This window comes from Hyla sarda, chromosome 6 (genome assembly GCF_029499605.1).
Source record: "Hyla sarda isolate aHylSar1 chromosome 6, aHylSar1.hap1, whole genome shotgun sequence".
In the NCBI taxonomy this organism is placed as follows: domain Eukaryota; kingdom Metazoa; phylum Chordata; class Amphibia; order Anura; family Hylidae; genus Hyla; species Hyla sarda.
The window spans coordinates 68,355,768-68,380,834 of NC_079194.1; the positions used below are offsets into that span (position 1 = coordinate 68,355,768).

Below are 25,067 nucleotides of genomic sequence, written 5' to 3' on the forward strand. Positions count from 1 at the left end.
CCCGATAAATCCTTATCTGAGGAAAGGGACTCCTCTCCTGAAGAAAATATATATATATATATATATTCACACATTAATATCTGCAAGAATATATAGAAACAGGCATTTTTTTTACATACATATATATAAACAAACATATATGTATACCGGATTCTGAATGAACCATGACTAACCCTTCTTCTTCATAGCTGTAGGCTGGGGAGTGGAGACGGTAGATGGTAGTATCCCTTTAAGAGACTCCTCTATCTGTTTATTAACCATATCTTGCATTTGCTGCAACAGGCTCGGGGTATCTGCCATCATTACTTTATTTATGAATTCGGGTAGAAAAACAGACATGGTGCACATCTACAATCTTGTATAATGATCTGATTGCTTCTCAGCATAATATCAAAAACTAACAGGTTGTTAGTATACATTTTTGATCAAAAAGTACAAGCCCACTCGCCACGTCAAGGCCACCTATTTAGAGTGGGTCCCTAACGTCCCTAGCATAAAATGGCGCAGCACCGAGCGGCGACCACCACCGCCACAACACCAATGCCCACAGGGGGGAACGACCCACCGGCAGAGCGGCCCCAATGCCACTCAAACCAGTCTATGGGCCGCACCCCCCCGCAGACACGGCGCCACGGCAGCGACGGACACCGCACAGCACCACACCAGTGTGAACAAGGTGTAATGGCTCACTTACCATGCTCTCCCAGTCATACTGGGAGGCTGCTAGGAAAGAAATGACCCATGTGTAGCTAACTACTACTTATATAGGGTTGGGCTGAGGGGGTGGGGAAGAGTGCAGACAACATGTTCAAACAAAAAAAATTACTTTATTTATACAGGAAATACAGTTAGGTTTGTTATAATCTGCAGCTAAACTTGCTCTGCAGATAGCACACTCTATATTCTTAGTCTTTTTAGATGCATTCTTACGCGAATCCTACAAAAAAATTTATTTAACTAAGCGTCAGAACGCCCTTCCCTTCCTGGAGACCGGCGTCTGACATCACTTCCAGTCTCCGGCCTTATTCCTCTACCAGCCATCACATTCTGTAAGCCGACGCTCATGTGACCTTTGTAGCTCCACCCCCAACATGGCCGCAGCCACCAGAGCACGCTGCAAGACTCCTAAGCGGCCCCAGAACCCACTGCAACCCCCGCAGATAATGTAAAGCACCAGCAAAGGTAATTCTGCAATTCTGCACCTAAACCCGAACTACAGGCCGGTGCAGCGCAGGAGATACAGTTGGCAGAGGGAGTGGGGTAGGGGGGGGGGGGGGGTCGGATGATACAAACGACCAGGCTGGGGGTACACTGGAAAGGCTCTCAACCAAGAGCCATAAGAGGAACCCTTCATCCCAAATTCGCGGGACATTGCTTCCAAGGCCCCCTCCACCAGCATCCATCTAGAAGGTGAATCAGCTCCAAGTTTCCCAAGGGACAGGAAACCACTGGGGCCCGGGAGAGATGCACTTCCTTTTAAGCTTCAGGTTTCCGGTCCCTGGGGGAAGAGTCCATCTCTCTGGTGGTGCTGTCGTGTTGGGGTGGAAAAAGTAGAATAAATATAAACGTAATAAGTGACAGACTGGTATTGAGGGAAAGAAGACCCTGCCCTCGAAGGCTTACAGTCTTCAAGGAAAGCAGGAAGGTTAGATTAGGTGAGAAAAGAAGCTGCTCATTCAACCCCTTAATGACGAAGGACGTAAATGTACGTCCTGGTGATGCGCTACTTAACGCACCAGGACGTACATATACGTCCTAAGCATAACCGCGGGCATCGGAGCGATGCCCGGATCATGCGAGGCAGGTCCCGGCTGTTGATTGCAGCCAGGGACCCGCCCGTAATGGCGGACATCCGCGATCCCGCGGATGTCCGCCATTAACCCCTCAGATGCCGTGATCAATACCGATCACGGCATCTGCAGCATCGCGGTCACTTAATTGGATGATCGGATCGCCCGCAGCACTGCCGCGGTGACCCGATCATCCAGCACGGCAGCCGGAGGTCCCCTCACCTGCCTCTGCTGTCTTCCGGGAGTCTTCTGCTTTGATCTGCCTTCCCACAGACCAGAGCAGAAGATCACCGATAACCCTGATCAGTGCTATGTCCTATACATAGCACTGAACAGGATTAACAATCGAATGATTGCTTTAAATAGTCCCCTATGGGGACTATTAAAGTGTAAAAATAAAAGTTAAAAAAGTTAAAAAAAATAAAAGTAAAACAAATGTGAAAACCCCCCTCCCCCAATAAAAACGTAAATTGCCCCATTTTCCCTATTTCACCCCCAAAAAGTGTTAAAAAAATATTTTAGATACATATTTGGTATTGCCGCGTGCGTAAATATCTGAAATATTAAAATTAAATGTTAATGATACCGTACGGTGAACAGCGTGAACGTAAAAAAAAAGGCCAAAATAGCTGCTTTTTTATAACATTTTATTCCCCAAAAAATTTATAAAAAATGTATTAAAAGTTTTATATAAGCAAATATGGCATCAATAAAAAGTACAGATCACGGCGCAAAAAATGAGCCCTCATACCGCCGCTTATACGGAAAATGAAAAATTTGCAGGTCTTCAAAATAGGGGGATCTTAAATGTACTAATTTGGTTAAAAAGTTTGTGATTTTTTTTAAGCACAACAGTAATAGAAAAGTATGTTATCACGGGTATCATTTTAATCGTATTGACCCAAAGAATAAAGCACTTTTACCATAAATTGTACGGCGTGAAAACGAAACCTTCCAAAATTAGCAAAATTGCGGTTTTCTTTTTCATTTCCCCACACAAATAGTATTTTTTTGGTTGTGCCATACATTTTATGGTAAAGTGAGTGATGGCATTACAACGGACAACTGGTTGCGCAAAAAACAAGCCCTCATATTAGTCTGTGGATGAAAATATAAAATAGTTATGATTTTTTGAAGGCGAGGAGGAAAAAATGAAAACTTAAAAATAACATTTTCTGCGTCCTTAAGGCCAAAATGGGCTGCGTCCTTAAGGGGTTAATAGAATTAGTGGCAGCAGAGTTATTGTAAGTTGTACACACGGGCATAACTGCAGCAATGCTGGCAGCACTCATACATCTACTTCCCAAAGACAACCTTTGGACATGACGCTGAGCATGTGCACTCAGCTTCTTTGGTCCACCATGATGAGACCTGTTCTAAGTGGAACCTGCCCTTTGAAACCACTATATGGTCTTGCCCACCATTCTGCAGCTCAGTTCCAGGGTCATGGTAATCTTCTTATAGCCTAAGTCATCTTTATTTAGAGCAATAATAATTTTTCAGATCCTCAGAGAATGCCAGTGACCAGTATTAGAGAATGTGAGAGCAATGACACCAAATTTATGATACCTGCTCCACATTCACACCTGAGACCTTGTAACAGCATTTATTAGCAGAGAAATTCCACTCGGAAATTCAGTTTGGAAATTCTGGTGCAACAGTCTGTTTTCAATGGGATTCTGCTACACCTTGAACACTGCAGAATTTCGACTGTTAAATTCCGGTTTGCAGGCTTCATCTAAAGAATGAATATATTTATTTTGTTGAGTGGTGTTCTGTGTAGACTCCCTTGCTATCAATGGGGACGGTGCATTTTTTTTAGGATAGCCTACATTGACATGGTCAAACAATTGTAGTGATTCTATAGAGTCTGTGACCAAACTGATCTCTTTAAAATGCAGAGGACGCTGATTGGTTGATGCAGTCACCTGACGTCCACTACTCCAGTAACAACGGAGCCGACCGCAGGCAGAATGGGGATCAACACAGAAACGTAGGCAGAGGTAAGTAACAGTTTGATTTTCTTAAAGGGGTACTCCACAGGCCTGCATTTGGAAGTAAATGTTCCGAATGCTGTTTTCGCGCAGCTGTTTTCACGCCAAGCCCCTCATGACATCGCTGCCACACCCCCTCAATGCAAGTGTATGGGAGGGGGCGTGACATCCGTCATGCCCCCTCCCATAGACTTGCATTGAGGGGGCGTGGCCGTGATATTACAAGGGGGCGTGACCGACCCCCGCAGCGCAAAAACAGCATTAGGAACACTTATTTCCGAACGGTGGCCAGTAGAGTACCCCTTTATAGATGAAAACCCCTGTTTAAAGGGCTGACAAGAACTGTGGGCACCACCATGAAATAACAGGTTGGAAGGTTGTGAGAAGGTTGGGGATTTGCAGGGAAGCATGGAGCCTAATATGTCTTTGCGGCAAATTCTAAGGCTATGTTCACACATCGGAATTTCCATGCAGAATTCTGAGGGGAGATTCCACAGTATACAGTAGGATAATGCTGCACTGTGCACACAGATGTTTCTGGCACGGAAATTCCAATTCCATTGTCTTCCTGCAGACTCAGCATGGAATGCATTGGCGTCTATGAGACACTGCATTCCTGTGTGGTCCTAGGGGGATGTCTGCACGGAGATTTTTTGTGCAGACATTCCAATGTGTTAAAGGGGTACTCCGGCGCTAAGACATCTTATCCCCTATCCAAAGGATAGGGGATAAGATGCCTGATCGCAGGGGTCCCGCCGCTGGGGAACCCCGTGATCTTGCACGCAGCACCCTGTTAGAATCAGTCCCCGGAGCATGTTCTCTCTGGGTCTGATTACTGGTGATCACGGGGACAGATCATTGTGATGTCACGGCTCCGCCCCCGTGTGACATCACGCTCTGCCCCCTCAATGCAAGCCTTTTATGAGAGGGCGTGACAGCTGCCACGCCCCCTCCCATAGGCTTACATTGAGGGGACATTGGCGCGACCCCCACGATCAGACATCTTATCCCCCTTTGGATAGGGGATAAGATGTCTAGGAGTACCCCTTTAAGAGTTAGCTTAAAAATAGAAAAAAATTATGTGAAATAACAGTGTTTGTACATTGCACAAATGAAAGTGTCCTTGAGTATGAAAGTGTCCTTGAGAGGTTGGTGACACATACATTCCAGGAAAGATAATAAATACATTTTGAGAATAAAACAGGCCAAAGCTGTTGATTCCACCATTTCATACAGATAGGTTTTAGAGCAAAAATTGCACTCTGCAGCACCCATACACTCCATACCCCAACATTGAAAGGTTGTTTACTGATCGCATTGTGTAATTTCCCTTGACTTTTCAGGGAAACGCACCAGGCGTTTGTTTAGAGCGTTGGGTGCAGCGCCGGTGGCCCGTGATGTCACGGCCACGCCCACTCGTGATGTCATGACCACGCCCCTCAATGCATGTCTATGGGAGGGGGCGTGATGGACGCCCCGTGTGACTTCACGAGCTGGGCATGGCCATGACGGCATGAATTTGTTCCGTGCACCGGATGTCTGGGGTGCCACAGCCGAGATCGCGGGGGTCCCCAGTGGCGCGACCCTCACGATCAGACATCTTATCCCCCTTTGGATAGGGTATAAGATGTCTAGGAGTACCCCTTTACGAGTTAGCTTAAAAATAGAAAAAAATTATGTGAAATAACAGTGTTTGTACATTGCACAAATGAAAGTGTCCTTGAGTATGAAAGTACTGCACACACACACCCCCATTCCTGATCATGTTGAGAAAAATCATAGTCCTCACAAGCAGAAGTAATTGTCAATGGCAGAGCCCTTCTGCTCATCATGCTTATGCTCAAAGTTCTGCTTTTGCCCACCTTGTTAGCACCCCCTTTCAGCCTCCTTGTGATGTCCTGCTGGGGGATGGTGATTTAAAGGAATACTCTGGTACAGACTACTCCTGCTCCGTCCTGCCCGGGCTGCAAAAAAAAAAATAATGAAAATAAACCATCACTCACCTTTCTGGGTTCCCGCGGAGCGCCACTACAGCTGATCGGTCCTCCGGTCCATCTCCTTCATACTTCCGTGTGAACGAAGCGTCCCATGGTGCTCAGCTTCGTTCACATGGAAGAATGAAGGAGATGGACCGGAGGACCGATCAGCTGTAGTGGCGCTCTGCGGGAACCCAGGGAGGTGAGAGATGGTTTATTTTCATTTTTTTTGCAGCCCGGGCAGGTCGGAGCAGGAATACTCTGCACTAGAGTACTCCTTTAAAGTTTTTGGGGACTTCGAGGAATGTGAGATCCTAGCAAGTTCTATGCAGCCAGGGCCAGGCTGGGACCAAAAATAGGCCTGGGCATTTTAGATTAAGCAGCCAATTTTGGTAATGGGTGTGGCTATGTGAAGACACAACGGGGAGGGGTCAAATGTCAATTACAGTCGGGTATAAAAGAGTACATAACACGAAAAAAAAATTACATACAGTCATGACCGTAAATGTTGGCACCCCTGAATTTTTCAAGAAAGTATTTCTCACAGAAAAGGATTGCAGTAACACATGTTTTGCTATACACATGTTTATTCCATTTCTGTGTATTGTAACTAAACAAAAAAAGGAGGAAAAAAAGCTAATTGGACATAATATCACACCAAACTCCAAAAATGGGCTGGACAAAATGATTGGCACCCTTTCAAAATTGTGGAAAAATAAGATTGTTTCAAGCATGTGAGGCTCCTTTAAACTGACTTGGGACAAGTAACTGGTATGGGCAATATAAAAATCACACCTGAAAGCAGATAAAAAGGAGAGAAGTTCACTTAGTCTATGCATTGTGTGTCTGTGTGTGCCACACTAAGCATGGACAACAGAAAGAGGAGAAGAGAACTGTCAAGAGGGCTTGAGAACCAAAAATGTGGAAAAATATCAACAATCTCAAGGTTAAAAGTCCATCTCCAGAGATCTAGATTTGCCTTTGTCCACAGTGCGCAACATTATCAAGAAGTTTGCAACCCATGGCCCTGTAGATAATCTCCCTGGGCATGGATGGAAGAGAAAAATTGATGAAAGGTGTCAACGCAGAATTGTCCGGATGTGGCTAAGCAGCCCCAAACAAGTTCCAAAGATATTCAAGTGGTCCTGCAGGCTCAGGGAGCATCAGTGTCAGCGCGACCTATCCATCGACATTTAAATGAAATGAAACGCTATGGCAGGAGACCCAGGAGGACCCCACTGCTGACACAGAGACATAAAAAAGCAAGACTACATTTTGCCAAAATGAATTTGAGTAAGCCAAAATCCTTCTGGGAAAATGTCTTGTGGACAGATGAGACCAAGATAGAGCTTTTTGGTAAAGCACATCATTCTACTGTTTACCGAAAATGGAATGAGGCCTACAAAGAAAAGAACACAGTACCTACAGTGAAATATGGTGGAGGTTCAATGATGTTTTGGGGTTGTTTTGCTGCCTCTGGCACTGGGTGTCTTAAATGTGTGCAAGGCATCATGAAATCTGAGGATTACCAATGGATTTTGGGTCGCACTGTACAGCTCAGTGTCAGAAAGCTGGGTTTGCATCCAAGATCTTGGGTCTTCCAGCAGGACGAGGACCCCAAACATATGTCAAAAAGCCCCCAGAAATGGATGGCAACAAAGCCCTGGAGAGTTCTGAAGTTGCCAGCAATGAATCCAGATCTAAATCCCATTGAACACCTGTGGAGAGATCTTAAAATTGCTGTTGGGTAAAAGCGCTCTTCCAATAAGAGAAATATGGCACTGATCTGCCACATAGATATTGCAGGTAATCCCATATATTTTTATATATATATATTGCACTGATGAATAATGAGATTAAAACATAACATTTATTAATTTGCTGATAAATAAGCTCCAAATAGTGAAAAAGTAATATATAAAAAAAAGACACACATTAATATGTGCCGCCATCCTAATGTCCACACTAAAACATCAATACGTAGCAGCAGTATCATATTCCAGGAAAAACTGTGGCAGGTATTGCTGAGCACCCAGTATTATCATTCTGTGCCCTTGTCTATCTTAGTCTCTTAACTCAGAGCATATATGTAGTCCACATGAAGATATTGCAGCAACTTATATAAAGCGATATTTGCAGTGGGTGTTTATGCTAAAAATATTCAAAGATTTACTCAAGCTCATACAGCCATAGTATTCCACATATCAACTGCGATAGACATCAGCAAATTGTTATATTGTACTGTAGAGGAACGCTATACTTCTCCTGCTATCGTCACAGTGTCAATCATGTAGCAGCATAAAGTCTATAATTATTATTGCACATAGTCCTTGTGGTTAAATATAACAGATGTCCGATTACCACATAATCCGTAAGCACCACATTTACTCTTGCATATATATCACGATTTTCGTAAGAGCATCATTCATAAGTAAACGATAGGTGCATTAAGGTGCTGCAGGTGGATATAGAGAAAGAAATTTGTATTCCTGGGCTTGCTTCAGTTGTGGTCCGATATGCCGGTATGGCTAATCAGTTCCTTTAGTGTTGCGATTCTTGCCATTCAACGCGTTTCCCTCTTTTCAGTTCATCAGGAATCATGGTATATTCCCACAGATTCTTAGTTCGCTGCTGTGGAGCATGTTGTGGACATAACACTGATGGCGGCCATGTAACTAACTGTTGTGAGAGCTAACATTTTATTGCAATGACCCACCCCCTATCTTTTACCTGCACTTAGTAGCTGCCCATCAGACGTGTGTCCAGTAACACACCTGATGCAATCCATATTAGCGGCCGTGAATGGACAGGTCACAGGTTGTTGTGACGTGTGTATCCACGCCTCGTTTTCAATATGGTTGTCTGGCAATAAAACATGTTTGCGTGTCAAGACCTCGGCTACGCAATGGTAAGTACGTATAGTGTTATGATATTTATACTAACGATAGGTGTCTGCTTTTTATAGATATGGCTACAATAGTACAGATATTGGTTAAAGAGTAGATGTAATAAGGACTACAGACATTACTTATAGGTATATTATAACCGCCATAATGTAAATAGTATTAAAATAAACGAGATGATAGTCCATCATCTCGTTGAGTGCACCCCACAGAAGCTCACATTTATCTCTCACATGTACCGTGACTGCACACTGGAAGTTTATCACAGCTTAAAGCTAGGTAGTGCCGACACCTGTACCTGAACTCTTGAAATTAGTATTAAAATAAACCTAAAGACAGACGGTAATGTAAACGCATCAGCATTTTACGCATATTTTGAGAATATTTTAAACCCATAATAGCTACCTAATAATAACTTCCAAAATGTACATTAAGTCCCAACAGTTTGAGTGATTGCATTTTATATGTCCATTCTGCTTCTCTTTTAAGAAGTAATTTATCCCATTTTCCTCCCCTACTGGTTGGCTTAACCACCTCAATGACTTGTGCTGTCATGATATCTTTTAAAATGTAAGGCCACTGGTGTATTCCGTTCATTGGAGATGTCCCCTACATGTTCCTGTGGGCGCTTATTTTAGGGGTCTGGAAGTGTGGCACACATAATTTTTAGGACACGGACATATCAATATATATATATATATATATATATATATATATATATATATATATATATATCGATATAGGGACCTCATGGAGTCTCCCTAAAGAAGCGTAAAGCGAAACGGCGTAGGGGTGGTCACAGTCCCGGGCATGTAAGTACAGCACATTGTTCACTCCCAATGGTATATGGGATTTGTATTTGGCTGGCTCTATGCTGATGGTGGTTGGACGAGGCTCTATAACTATTTGTTTTTGAGCTCACCTATCCTCCATCCCTATCCCATTTATCCCTCAGAGTTGACAATTTGATGTCTTGATTCTCATTGCTGTATATCATCATATGGTGTGCTTTTGTTCTAGTGGGGATGTCCTGTTTATACAATAGGCTTGATTCAGCCATATACTTGTTTGGACATTGAACCTTTTTAGTTCCATTTAGCACCTTATATACATAATTACCATTTCTCTTTGCCCTGTGCTATGACTTGTTTCTTCTAACTGCTGCTGGTCCATTTTATATGTATATATTTTTTTTGCTTGTGTTTTTAAACATGTGTAAAAAAAAGATTGACTTTTTAATTTATATAGTTGTGTTCCGTGCTTTGATAGGTTTACATATATCTATATATATAACCCCCAGTGTGTTACAGTTGGCGAAATGTCGCATACTGTACATGATACCAGCAGTCTCGCTTCTAAACACTTTACTGGGGACTATATACCTACATATAGAGCATTTTCCACAGGGGTACGTTCCTACTGTATTGCTTCTCAACCATGTTTCAGAAGTACTAGAGGGTGCCATATAGCTGTGGGTAAGATAATCGTTAAGATTTTTGCCTCTTCTGTAAGTAATGGGCGGATTTTTGAGTTCAGATATTGTGGTGTCAGATTTTAAAATTTCCCATGACGCGGAAATAATTTCACGAACATTATTGGCCTTTTCATCAAATGTGCCGATTATTCTAAGGACTTCTTGTTTCTGTCCTTCATGTTTAGGGGCTAGAAGTGTATTTTTATTGCTCATGAGTGCCCTCCTATAAGCCTTTTTAAGTATTCTGTTAGGGTTTCCTGGATTTTTTTAATCGCCTCTTAAGCTCTGAAGCTTTTATTTTAAATTCTTCAACTGTAGAGCAATTACGGCGTACCCGCAGGTATTGGCCAGTGGGGATACCTTTATTCAGTGGGGGTGGATGACAACTCCCCACTGAATAAGGGTTTTTGTAGCTGTCTTCCTTTCTATAGATGGTAGTCATAATTTTCTGATTACTCGCTATGCAGATTTTTAGATCCAGGAAAATTAGCTCACTTTGGCTAATGGTATGGGTGAATCTCAAACCCATGTCATTTTGATTATGCATGGAGACATTAAATGACTCTTCTGATGACGTCTAAATAAGAAAGATGTCATCTATGTACCGGATTCACATATTAATGGATCCAGTCCATAGAGACATCTCATCTGAGAAGACCTGCTGGTCTTCCCAGAAACCTAGATATAAATTAGCGTAGCTGGGGGCGCAGGGGCTCCCCATTGCCAGGCCCTGCTGTTGAAAATAGGTCACCCGATCAAAGCAGAAGTAGTTTCTAGTTGAGAAAAATTTAAGCAATTCCAACACAAAATCATTATGTTGTGTAAATTGGACACCTCATGTTTTTAGGAAACATTAGACAGCTTTACACCCTTCCAGAAAGGCACCCTCCTCGACGTGGAGGTCTTCCAATCTCTTAAGTACGTTCGTAATATCCCTCACATAGGAGGGGAGCCCATACACAAAAGGCCGTAGTACAAGATCAACATACTGACTAGGGTTTTGTGTCAGGCTATCAATTCCCGACACTATAGGTCGTCCTTTTAGGGGGAGGTGCCTTTGTGTATTTTGAAAGTGCTATAAAAGCATGCCATCTTAGGGGAATTGGGCCTCGTATTGATATTCAGATTCGCTTATCAATTGGTTATGATTAGCTCTGATCAGAATTTTAAAAAGCTCCTCACTGTATGTATTTGTGGGATCTCCTCGCAGCTGGTTATAGCATTCATGATGTCATAAAATATCTAGGCAACTGCCCTTATACTCCTCCCTGGTCATAATAATGATGTTGCCACCTTTTTCCGATGGTTTATTGACAAGGGAGGAGTCCTGTTCCAGGGACTGAAGTGCTCTGCGTTCACTATAGGTGAGATTATGTGTACCAACTGTCTAGGTTTCCAAGTTTCTCAGTGTTTGAGTGACCATGTCCACAAACACATCAATGCGGGCATAGTCACCCATAGTCATTCCCCTTAGATGGCATGCTTTTATAGCACTCCCAAAATACACAAAGGCACCTCCCCCTAAAAGGGCAACCTATAGTGTTGGGAATTGATAGCCTGACACAAAACCCAAGTCAGTGTGTTGATCTTGTACTACAGCCTTCTGTGTATGGGCTCCCCTCCTATGTGACGGATACTACGGACTTACTTAAGAGATTGGAAGACCTCCACATCAAGGAGGGTGCCTTTCTGGCGTCCCTCGACATGGAGGCGCTATATTCGTCCATCCCTCACATGGAGGGTTGTAAAGCTGTCAAATGTTTCCTACAAACATGAGGTGTCCAATTTACACAACATAATGATTTTGTGTTGGAATTGCTTTAATTAATCTCACCTAGATACTACTTCTGCTTTGATGGAGTGACCTATTTGCAACAGCGGCACCCCCAGCTACCCTAATTTTGTCTCCAAGCTAGTTTGGTCTCCAAGCTTAATCAAAATTACATGGGTCTGAGATTCACCCACACCATCAGCCAAAGTGAGCTAATTTTCCTGGATCTAAAGATCTGGATAGCGAGTAATAAGAAAATTATGACTACCATCTATAGAAAGGAGACCACTACAAATACCCTTCTTCAGTGGGGGAGTTGTCATCCACCCCCACTGAAGAAGGGTATCCCCACTGGCCAATACCTGCGGGTACGCCATAATTGCTCTACAGTTGAAGAATTTAAAATAAAAGCTTCAGAGCTTAAGAGGCAATTAAAAAATCGAGGATACCCTACCAGAATACTTAAAAAGGCTTATAGGAGGGCACTCATAAGCAATAGAAATACACTTCTAGCCCCCAAACAGGAAGAACACAAACAAGAAGTCCTTAGAATAATCGGCACATTTGATGAAAAGGCCAATAACGTTCGTGAAATTATTTCCACGTCATAGTAAATTTTTTAATCTGACACCACAATATCTGAACTCATCCCTGAAACTCCGCCCATTACTTACAGAAGGGGCAAAAATCTTAAAGATCATCTTACCCACAGCTATTTGGCACCCTCTATTACTTCAGAAGCATGGTTGAGAAGAAATACAGTAGGAATGTACTCCTGTGGAAAATGCTCTATTTGTAGGTATTTAGGCCAAGATTTATCAATTTGTGTGAGAGAAAAAGTAGAGAGATTTTTCCACAGCGACCAATCACAGCTCAGCTAACGAGCTCTGGTAAAGTGAAAGCTGAGCTGTGATTGGTTGCTCTGGGAAAATCACTCCACCTTTTTCTCACACAGTTTGATAAATCTGGGCCATAGTCCCCAGTAAAGTGTTTAGAAGTGATACTACTGGTATCACGTACAGTATGCAACATTTGGCCAACTGTAACACACTGGGGGTTATATATATATATATATATATATATATATATATATGTCCGTGTCCTAAAAATTATGTGGGCAAAACTTTCAGACCCCTAAAAAGGCGCCTTCAGGAACCTGTAGGGGACATCTCCAATGAACGGAATACACCATTGGCCTTACTTTTTAAAATATATCATGACAGCATCTGTAGAGACCCTAAAGCACAAGTCATTGAGGTGGTTAAGCCACCCAGTAGGGGAGGAAAATGGGATAAATTACTTCTTAAAAGGGAAGCAGAATGGACATATAAAATGCAGTCAGTCAAACCGTGGGACTTAATGATTTTATCTTGTATTCATGTTTTATATAACCGTGATATAACGCATATGTACATTTTGGAAGTTATTATTAGGTAGCTATTAAGGGTTTAAAATATCCTCAAAATATGCGTAAAATACTGATGCATTTACATTACCGTCTGTCTTTAGGTTTATATTAATACTATTTACATTATGGTGGTTATAATATACCTGTAAGTAATGTCTGTAGTCATTATTACATCTACTCTTTAACCAATATCTGTACTATTGTAGCCATATCTATAAAAAGCAGACACCTATCGTTAGTGTAAATATCATAACACTATACGTACTTACCATTGCGTAGCCGAGGTCTTGACACGCAAACATGTTCTATTACCAGACAACCATATTGAAAACGAGGCGTGGATTCACACGTCACAACAACCCGTGACCTGTCCATTCACGGCCGCTAATATGGATTGCATCTCACGTGTAGTCCAGGTGTGTTACCGGACACACGTCTGATGTAATGAGCGGCTATTAAGTGCAGGTAAAAATAGTGGGGTGGATCATTGCATATAAATGTTAGCTCTCACAACAGTTAGTTACATGGCCACCATCAGTGTCATGTCCACAACATGCTCCACAGCAGTGAACTAAGAATCTGTGTGAATATACCATGATTCCTGATGAACCGAAAAGAGGAAAATGCGTCGAATCGCAACACTAAAGGATCTGATCAGCATACCGGCATATCGGACCACAACTGAAGCAAGCCCAGGAATACAAGTTTCTTTCTCTATATCCACCTGCAGCACCTTAATGCACATTGCACCTATAAATAAATAAAGGAGTAAGGAAATAAAAAATCAGACAGGCATCGTATAACCGAAAAAAATAGTGAATTGAATACAATACAGGCCACTTCACAGAACCCCTGATATGTGTTTTGCTGATCGCTTTATCTAAGGCAGATGTCCAAGGGAAATGTGACTGAAAGAAATCAATGAATGAAGATGAGGAAGGTAAGCAATACCAATCAGAGAAAATATTACCTGAGAGTGACCTGGATATAACTGCACTGTAATCACTTATACGGTCTGTAGTGGTAATGATAGCGGTCAAGGTGTGAATGTATTATATAGGCATTATGTGGGGGCATCACTGAATATAACTGCACTATAATCACTTATATGGTACTCAGTATAGGAGATGCTCTTAAACTTAGGTGACAAGCCGACAATCACAACTCCCAGCATGCTGGAGGCACCCTGGTTTAAAAACACTGTTCTAAGTGATGTTTCATTTCTCAGCAGGAAACATCTATGTTTTGAGCAAAAAGTGTTTTTGAAGAATGCGGTTTGTCACAGGAAGCTATACATATTGTGACAATTGGGGGTTATTTAGCATCAAAGATAGGAGCTTCCTGAACTCTACAGAGGTATTTGCAGTGCAGTGAGCAAAATAAATAGAATAGAATGTGATAGCCTGGGGGAGTAGGGTATATGGGGGTGTAGCTGTGCGGTGACTAAAGGGTGCTTGTTAACCCTTATTATTATTCGTGACGCCAGGGTGAGGGCTCCTCAGTAATGCTTGTCCTACCGCCACCCTTCCCAAGAGCGATAGGGAGGTAGATAATAATGGAATGTCCACAACCGGAGAGTTTTCTGAAACAGGCATAACTTTTACTGAAGATTTTCTGCAAGCTTCATAAACGGAACAGTCTCTATGCATACAACTGCTTTCTTTGGAGATTGACAAAGGTTGGGACTTTAGCAATTTAGAGTCTTTAAGGTATTATGCGGTGTTCCACTGGATTTAGGGGATTTAATTGCGGTCCAGTAGTCATGCTAGCTTTAGCGGGGTAGTTTAGTACTCAGTTTTAGTTCAGCTGAGGACGGTAGGTTTTCAGGCCTAGCGTGTTTTCGCAAGTTGCGCAGATCCGTCCTGCTAGTCCGGCATCCACGAGAGCAGCAACCCAAGAGAGCGATAATTGGCTACAGCTCCCTTATATGGGCAGGGGCTGGACTAGTGCTAATTGGTCCAATACTGATGTCAAACAATTACCATTACAAAGGATTGTGGGCAACAAGTGACCCAAGGACCCCCAAAGGTCCTCCAACATACCATAGAGGCATACCATAGAGGAGATTAACATGGTCACATGATCGAAGGTCCTGCGATGCTAAACAAGATAAACACTATACATTATATTAAATATACACTATTATTAAATATATACATGTATCAACACTAGAGAATTAGAATTGAGGAGAGGCGACTAGGGGCTGTCCCACCTGAGGGACCCTACCTGAGCATAGTTACTCTGACTTTGGGGACCTCTACACTAGGTACGGGAGGTAATACGGTACCGGGACACCACAAGAAAATTTATGGTAATTCAAAAGAAATTGCTTTAGAATGAAAATAACAGCAGTCTAGCCCATACGTAGGGCACTACTACACTTCTTTTCTCCCATCTATGTATAAATATACACAGTCAGCTAGACTGGCCTTTGTAAACAGGACTAGTGATAACAATGAGATTTTATTTTCCACTCTCCTGTCAGGCAGGAATAGCCTAAGGACCTATCCCTGGCAAAAATATTTTTTGGAACCAATTATAAGTCATTGGAATCTGCCAGAAATTCAGACTTTATTATAAACAAATGTAAACAGAACCTAAGAACTAAATTGAACAAAAAAACTGCATTTAACAGTCAGAATCGAAAACTTTTCATATCTTGTTGTTACACTTACGGTTGGAAGACAGGAACACTGGAGGAAGTGGATCCGCTGGACCTATGTGGCAGATAACGCGGGCTGTACCAGGGAGCGGAGTCTAAGGTGCCGCTCGTTTTCACCAGAGCCCGCCGCAAAGCTGGATGGTCTTGCTGCGGCGAGCGGCACCCAGGTCGCTACCCCTGGCGGCTGAGGAGATTCGAGGCACAAGAGGGATACAGCAACTCATAGACAGAATAGCAGAAGGTGGCACAGGTGCGTAGTCAGGAACGTAGCAGAAGGTCAGTAGGCAGACGGCATAGGAGCAAGGTCAGGTCACAGAACAAGGGGTCAGAAACACAGCAAGGCAAGTAATAATAACGCTTTCTCAATGGTACAAGGCAGCAAAGATCTGGCAGAGATGTGTGAGAGGAGCAGGAATTTATAATTGAGGCACAGGTATAAAACTAATTATGGGCGTACTCGCCCTTTAAATCTTATAGCTCCATCACACGCACGCCCTAGGAGACGGGGACACTTGCGCTGGAGCTGAGAGGCAGGAGAGGAGACAGCAGCGGACCGAGGTGACTGACGGGCTGGGATTCGCATGCAGGCTCATCCTGCAATGCGAATCCCAGCCCCGACGGTTGAAGGAGAGAGCAGGGCAATGCGTGCACGGCCTGCATGAGTGGCCGGAGCGTGGATCGTAACAGTACCCCCCCTTTGGTCTCCCCCTCCTTTTGTGGTGCAGAAATTTCCTGAGAAGGTCACGGTCCAGGATATTCTCCTTCGGTTCCCAAGATCTTTCCTCTGGACCATAACCTTCCCAATCAACCAGGAAGAATTGTTTACCTCTCATGGTCTTAGTAGCAAGAATCTCTTTGATCTTGTAGACATCATAAGAGCCGGTGACTGGCGTGGGGACAAAATTCTTCCTAGAAAACCAGTTGATGACTAGAGACTTGAGGAGGGAAACATGGAAAGAATTAGGAATGCATAAAGTAGCAGGTAAACAGAGTTTGTAGGAGACTGGATTAATCTTTTTCAACACCTGAAAGGTGCCTAGAAAGCGAGGATCAAGCTTGTGGCAGGGAATCCTAAATTGAATGTATTTGGAGGAAAGCCAATCCTTGTCACCAGGAGAGAAGGACAGAGGAGGTCTTCTACTCTTATCAGCTTGCACCTTCATGCGTGAGTAAACTTGAGATAAAGACTGTCGAGTTTGTTGCCAGATGGAAGAAAAGTCACGGACAAGCTCATCAACAGCAGGCACATCGGAAGAAACTGGAAGTGGAAGAGAAGGACAGAGATGGGGTCCGTAAACAACAAAAAAGGGAGACGACCTCGTGGACTCAGAATCCTTATGATTATATGAGAATTCTGCCAAGGAAGAAGGTCGACCCAATCGTCTTGGTGAGCAGAGACAAAATGACGAAGATAAGTCACCAGAATTTGATTAACCCTCTTTACTTGACCGTTGGACCGAGGGTGGTAGGCTGAAGAGAAGTCCAGATTAATGTCCAAATGAGTACAAAGAGCTTTCCAGAACTTAGAAACAAACTGAACTCTGTGGTCCGAAACGATATGCTGAGGAAGACCATGTAGACGGAAGATATATGGCAAAAAGTACTTCGCCAGCTGTGGAGCAGATGTGAGACCTGGTAGAGGGATGAAATGAGCCATCTTAGAAAGCCGATCAACCACGACCCAAATGATCGAAATATTACAGGATGGTGGCAGATCGGTGATAAAATCCATAGCGATGTGGGACCAGGGATTCTCTGGAATGGGTAAAGGCTGTAAGAGTCCAGCAGGTTTCTGTCGAGCAGTCTTGTCTCTGGCACAAGTGTCCCAGGAACGAACAAAATCCCAAACATCACGTTCTAGCTACGGCCACAAGTAGTGCCGAGAGATTAGAAGTAAAGTCTTACGTACTCCAGGATGACCTGCCAACAAAGGAGAATGACCCCATTTCAGAACCTTGCGTCTCAATCTGGCAGGCACAAAGCATTTTCCAGGAGGAAGTTGCTGAATATTGGCAGGAGCGGCAGAAATCAAGCGATCTTTAGGAATAATATGCCTTGGTGTGGAGTCCAAACCTACGACGTCTGAGGACCTGGAGAGAGCATCAGGTCTGATGTTCTTGCTGGCTGGACGGAAGGGAATGAAGAAATTGAATCTACAAAAGAACAAAGACCACCTTGCCTAGCGGGAATTCAATCGCTGAGCAGACTGAAGGTACAGAAGATTCTTATGGTCTGAGTAGATGCTGACCGGATGAGAAGACCCTTCCAATAAATGTCACCATTCCTCCAAGGCAGGCTTGATAGCGAGGAGTTCTCGATCTCCAATGGAGTAGTTCTTCTCAGCAGGTGAGAAAGTCTCGTAAAAGAAACTACAAGTTACAGTCCTTGGCATTTTTCTGAGTAAGAACAGCACCGGCTCAAACAGATGAGGTATCAACCTCCAAGGAAAAAGGCTTCTCCGGATCAGGTCTAGAAAGCACGGTAGCAGAGGTAAACGCAGTCTTTAAATGGGAGAAGGCCTGTTCGGCCTCAAGAGACCAAGTCTTGGGATTAAAGCCTTTTTAGTGAGAGCCACGATTGGAGCAACCAAGGAAGAGAAATGAGGGTTGAATTGAGGATAATAGTTAGCGAATCCCAGAAAGCGCTGAATAGCCCGTAGACCAGAAGGACAAGGCCAATCCGCAGACAATTTATCTGGATCCATCTGCAGGCCTTGATGAGAGACAATGTAGCCGAGAAATGGAAGACTAGACTAAAATAGGCCTTTCTCCAGTTTGACGTAGAGACGATTCTTCTGAAGGCGCAGAAGAACCTGACAAACGTGTACGATGCTCCTCCAAGTTAATAGAGAAGACCAAGAGGCACAGGGGATTGCAGCGGTGGAACACGGGAGCTAGGCGGGGATACCGCTGTGTCCGGGCAGGTTCTCTCTCCAAGCAAAGTTCTTTCTGCCTCTCAGCAAAACGCACATCAATACGTGTAGCTAAGTGGATAAGTTCAGTCAAGGAAGACGGAGGATCTCGTGCAGCGAGAGCATATTTTATCCGGCTAGACAACCCTTTTTTGAACCTCTACACGACTAGAAATCTAGCTGACCTGGACAAGAACAACAGACCCAGGGGTGAATGACTATTTATGACCTGTGCGCCCACTAATAAGTCTTTCCCCCCGATTGGGGAAATGTCCTGTGTTGACGCTTTCTGTATTTGGTGCAACAGGACTTAAAATCATTTGATATTTCCTCTGCACCTACCAAAAACAATCTTTCTAGACAAGAACAATATGCGATGAAATTGCTCAGGGAAAATAAGAATTCAATCATAAAATCTTCTGATAAGGGGGGGGACGGGGGACGGGGGACATTGTGGTTCTTAATTTCACGAACTATATTCAGATGTGCCATAAGCTACTTGATGATAGAACAACCTATGAAATTCTCCCCAGGGACCCTACTCCTGAGTATTTACAGGAGTTGAGGGAAATCATTTCCCAAGCCAAAACAGATAGACTACTGAGCGATAAGGAATGCCAGTTTCTTTTCCCAACAAAACCAACTATCACCACGTTTTATGCCCTTCCGAAATTACACAAGGGGGTAACCCCCCTTAAGGGGCGCCCCATTGTATATGGAATTGGTAGTTTGGGACAAAATATTAGCATTTACCTTGACAAAGTACTGAGAGAATTTGTCCTTGCCCTCCTGTCTTATACAAGGGGATCTGTTGCGTAAGATTGAAGGAGTGTCACTTGATAAGAACACATTACTAACTAGCATAGATGTGAAGGCTCTTTACTCATCGATCCCACATGATGTTGGTTTAAGAGCAGTGATGTTCTTTTTGTCATCTAGAGGTAACCACTTTTCAGCACACAATAACTTGAAAATAAGATTACTTGATTTCGTCCTCACACGCAAATATTTTCTGGCAGGGGTCTGAGGAATTTAAAGAATTTATACACTCATTAAACAAAAATTCAATTGGGTTATATTTTACCTTTGAAATTAGTCACACCAAACTTGCATTTTTGGACTTATATATAGAAAAAGACATAAGTGGCTTGCTACGAATAATGGTACATCGCAAAAAAACAGCTACCAACAGCCTCCTGAGGTGGGAGAGCAGGCACCCGGTGGGGATCCCGAGGGGCCAGTACCTCTGCCTCAGGAGGAACTGTTCTCAAAAAGAGAATTTAATTGTACAAGCACAAGACCTTAGATCTAGGTTTAGAGATCGTGGTTATCCTGATTATATTTTGAGAGATGCTTTGCAACACGCCCAGCGAACCCCAAGGGATGCTTTATTCACCCCTCGAAAAAAGACAGAATCCTTGAATTCCATCCGAGTTATAGGTACAGTGGTCCCTCAACATACGATGGTAATTCGTTCCAAACGACCCATCGTTTGTTGAATCCATCGTATGTTGAGGGATTCGTGCAATGTAAAGTATAGGAAGTTATACTCACCTGTTCCCGCCGCTCCGGACCGCATCCTCACTGCTCCCGTTGCTGACCCAAGGGCTCCCGATGCTGTCCCGCTGCTCCGGGTCCACTTCGGGATCCTCCGGCTTCTTCCGCATTTTCTGCAGGGTCCGGGCCTCGCTTTCTGGTGACGTTATTACGCTGCTGCGCCGGCACGGCGTGCGTAGCGACGTAATAACGATGCCGGAAAGAAAGGCCCGGACCCTGGAGAAGATACCGAAGACACCGGAGGATCACAAAGTGGACCCGGAGCAGCGGGGATAGGTAAGCGAACCTGTCCGGGATGCTTAAACTGCTATCCGACAGCAGCTTAAGCATTTTGCGCTGTCGGATAGCAGTTACTGCGATGGCCCAGACATATAAAAGCATCGTATGTCGATGCTGACATCGACATGCGATGGCATCTGAGAGGCCATCGTATGTCGATTTGATCATATGTCGGGGTCATCGCATGTCGGGGGGTTACTGTACTTTTGATCAGGCTGCAAATCCAGTTAGATCAATCCTAAAGAAATACTGTGGAATCTTGCAAATGGATCAGGACCTATCAGATGTTGTGCAAAGAAAACCAGAAATTAAATTTAGGAGAGGAAAAAGCCTTCGGGACATTCTCACACAGAGCCACTTAATCCCAGACATACGCTCTAGAGAAACGTGGCTGGGCATGATACCATGACCTAATGGATGCTATAAATGTGGGAAATGCAAAGCTTGTCGTTACGTCCTTAAAATGCAAACCTTCAGGGACACTCAATCTGATTTGAGCTACAAAATTAGAAACTTCATCAATTATGATTCATGTGGAGTAATATATGTGGCAAACCTGCCCATGCCAAATGAGATACGTGGGCAAGACGAGAAACAAGAGAGATACCTCCCTGGCCGCCCACATGAATAATGCTCATAATGGGTGCTTAGATGGACTCTATTTTGTAGCATTAGAGTGGATCAAGCCCTCCTCTTGGGGTGGTGATATTGACCGCACTCTGTTGCAAAAAAAATTTTGGTGGATCTATTCACTAAATTTCCCTGTCCCTGGGGTTCTTAATGAACAGCAAAATTACTCATGCTTTCTTTAAGATTAAGATATGGCTCCTCCCATAGCAATGACCGAATAGGTAGAGAGTGGACCCTTAGTAGGAGTCCTCCAGTTAAAGTCATTGCAATAGATGGTCTTCTCTAGGAGATAACAGGAGGTTCTTGAACGGTACTGCCCTTTTTAGGGCGGCCACCCCGCCTAGGCTCTAGGGTTCAACAATAGGGATTAATAGGGAATACTGCAGGTTCACTAGGCCCATGCTATTATCCCTCCCATTCCCTGTTAGAATAGCCCCCCTCTTTTTGGGAGGAGCCATATTCCAGCCCAGCACTAACTTAAAGTATTGTTAATGGATGTGCATTTAATAACAATTCAATATGTATTGTTGTTCGTGGCACGCCATTCTGTATACAGTTTTTCAAATATCAAATTACCTAGATAGTTTGGAACACTCAATCATTATTCTATTTCAACACGGAAACAGAAACCAGAGCACCAGTAGCCTGCTAATAGGCTCCCTATCACTGTAGGTAGCACTCGGTTCCACTATACACTGGACTTCGGAACTGTGAGTAGCCATATTCTGGCAACATCTTTCTTTTTCAGGTACTTGGAGTTGTTTGCAGATCTATTACAGGGGAATTCTCCTGTTTATTTTTTCTAGATATCCTGTGGGGATCGGAGGTATGGCAGAATGCCATCAGCTGATGAAATGCCTTTTTGAAAATCACCTGTTAGCATTACAGCAATGCCCTTTCTCCATCTTTTTTTCAGGTGCCCCAAGGAAACCTAATGGTCCAGTATCTGGTAGATTGTTTGCTTCAGTAAATTAACACATTTGTGATCTAAGCATTTATTTACAAGCATATAATGCACATAATATTAATGAGCAACATCTAAGAGTCTCCATTTATTAGTTCTTTGAATCTCGTTGTACTGTCGGTCTAATACATATGATCGCATAAGTAACTGTACCTCTATAATTGCTCCCCTGAGGAAGCTGCAGAACCCAGCGGAAACGCCTTGGGTTATATATATATATATATATATATATATATTGGTACATTGCGCAATTTAATTCATTTTTTATGGGTCACGTAATTGGTGTATTTTATTGAAACCAGTAAAAGTTACGTTTTAAGAGCACTTCCTATGGATTTTTCCCCTCATATTATTTAGCCTCATCCATGCCAGTTCTGGGGCAAGAGTGCGGAATTGAACTGGGTACTCACCGACGGAGGAATTCCCTTGGCAGAGATTCAGTAGACCCGTCTCAGCAGAAGACATTGCAGTTCCTCAAAGACTACAGAATTCAGCAAGAAAAGCTGTCAAGTTAGAGGATACCAGGTCACCGCTGTCCCAAAGAGGTGTAGCCGAGACCAGGGCTTTTCCGGTCAAGAGACTGATGAAGGCCACCTTAGCTCGTTCCGTCGGGAACTGGTCAGACGTAAGCTCCAAATGCATGGAGCACTGCGTAACGAAGCCTCTACAAAACTTGGAATCACCATCATACTTAGAGGGTAAAGGTAACTGTAGCTTGGACCCAGAAGACGTTGCAGAAACAGGTGGAGGAAGTGGAGCAGGTTGCGGTTAACCCACAGACAATTGAGTAAGTTGCTGCACCTGTTGGGCCAACTGCTGTGACTGACGAGCCACAACAGAAGGAAGATCCGTGACTTCTGGCAGAGGTACCTCAGCGGGATCCATGGCCGGATCTTACTGTTACATTTACGGTTGGAAGACAGGAACACTGGAGGTAGTGGATCCGCTGGGCCTATGTGGCAGATGATGCGGGCCGTACCAGGGAGCGGAGTCTAAGGCGCCGCTAGTTTTTACCAGAGCCCTATGCAAAGCGTGATGGTCTTTCTGCTGCAGGCGGCACCAAGGTCGCTACCCCTGGCATGACTTGACCACACAGGCGGCTGAGGAGATTCGAGGCACAGGAGGGATACAGCAACTCGTAATCAGGATAGCAGAAGGTGAGGGCTGGCGGCACAGATGGGTAGTCAGGAACATAACAGAAGGTCAGTAGGCTGGCGCCACAGGCGCAAGGTCAGGTCACAGAACAAGGGGCCAGAAACACAGCAAGGCAAGTCACAATAACGCTTTCTCAATGGCTCAAGGCAACAAAGATCTGGCAGAGATGTTTGGGAGGAGCAGGAATTTATAAGTGAGGCACAGGTCTAAAACTAATTATGGGCATACTGGCCCTTTAAATCTTATAGCTCCGGCGCACACACCCTAGGAGATGGGGACACGAACGCCGGAGCTGAGAGGCAGGAGAGGAGACAGCAGAGGACAGAGGTGAGCGATGGGCTGGGATTCGCATGCGGGCGCGTCTGGCAATGCGAATCCCAGCCCCGCCGGCTGTAGGAGAGAGCGGGGCAGCCGGAGCATGGATCGTAACACTTGTAAATCTAGGCAAATCTTTAATCTTTCTAATATACGTCCATGCTTAAAAAAAATCATTATAAATATAGAATTTGTTTCCTACAATTTTTATCATCCCTACTGTATCAAATTTTTTTTTTTTATGGTAACCTATGAAATGTATTAACAAAAGCTAACTGCGTCCCTTTTTTAGTTCTCTCAAGTTAAAAAAAAGAATAAAAACCGCCTGCAAAAACACTGATGTTAAAACCCACATGGCTTTTTTCTGGCGTTTTTTTTCACTCCCATAATCTTCTATGGCAGAGAAAAATGACAAGATTTTTAAGAAATAACGCCAAAGTCTCTACATGAGGTTGTTTTTGAAAATCACCCACTGAGCCCAAAATAGTTGAAAAACACCAAAAGGATAAAAAAAAGCCAAACTGAAGAACACCAAGTGGATATGGCCTTTTGCAGGTCCCTATTAACTTGCAGCTAACATCTGGCCGTGGCTTTTTTTCATGGAAAAAACACTGTGCCGAAGAATGTTTTTTTTTTATTTTATTGCATTTATTTTTTTTGCACAAAAAATCTAAATGGAATTCTAGCCTTAAAGAAAAAAATTTTTTTTTTTCAAATTTCATCATGTGCCTAAATATGTGCTAAAAATGACTACAATCTGCACCCCATTGTTCTAATATGCTGCAATAATTGGAAATGGAAACTGGAAATGCAGTTTAGTTTAGTTCCTGTTGAATAAGGCTGCTCAGCCAAGTCAAATACATGAAGGTTCAGTGCAATGTTTGTGTAAATAAAAACTTGCCAAAAATGTATTTCAAAAGAGAGAAACAAGTGGAAACACAAGTTAACAAGTGACATGTTTCCGGTGCCCTTTAGGAGTGGTGTTACAGCACCTGAAATGTATCACGTGTTTCTACTTGTATTGTATCATGCACTTTGTTAGAGAATACTGACTTGATTTGCTAAAAAAACAAAACAAAAAAAAAACTGTGGTGATCCTGCATTACGTCACACAGTGGCAGATCTGGAGTCTAGCCTCGGGAGGGGCACTATCAGGCTAGGTTCGCACTGCGGAATCTCCGGGCAGAAAATTTCCGCTCGGTGCTAGGACCGCGCGGACACTGCGGTCTCTAATAGACTGCAATGTGTTCCGTATTTCCGCCTGAAAAATGAGCAACG

The 25,067-nt window shown here is 43.5% G+C and overlaps 1 protein-coding gene across 2 annotated transcripts in view; it reads left to right on the forward strand.

Annotated features, from left to right (window-relative positions):
* LOC130275735 (actin nucleation-promoting factor WASL-like) overlaps positions 1 to 25,067 on the forward strand; it is a 139,104-nt gene that overhangs the window by 25,757 nt on the left and 88,280 nt on the right. Inside the window, exon 2 of one of the 2 annotated variants that reach the window (XM_056524053.1) lies at positions 3,692 to 3,793. The exons of the other annotated variant lie outside the window; for it this stretch is intronic. Coding sequence (XP_056380028.1) covers positions 3,692 to 3,793 — 102 coding nt within the window. The remainder of the gene's footprint in view (positions 1 to 3,691; positions 3,794 to 25,067) is intronic. 2 annotated transcript variants of the gene reach the window in all.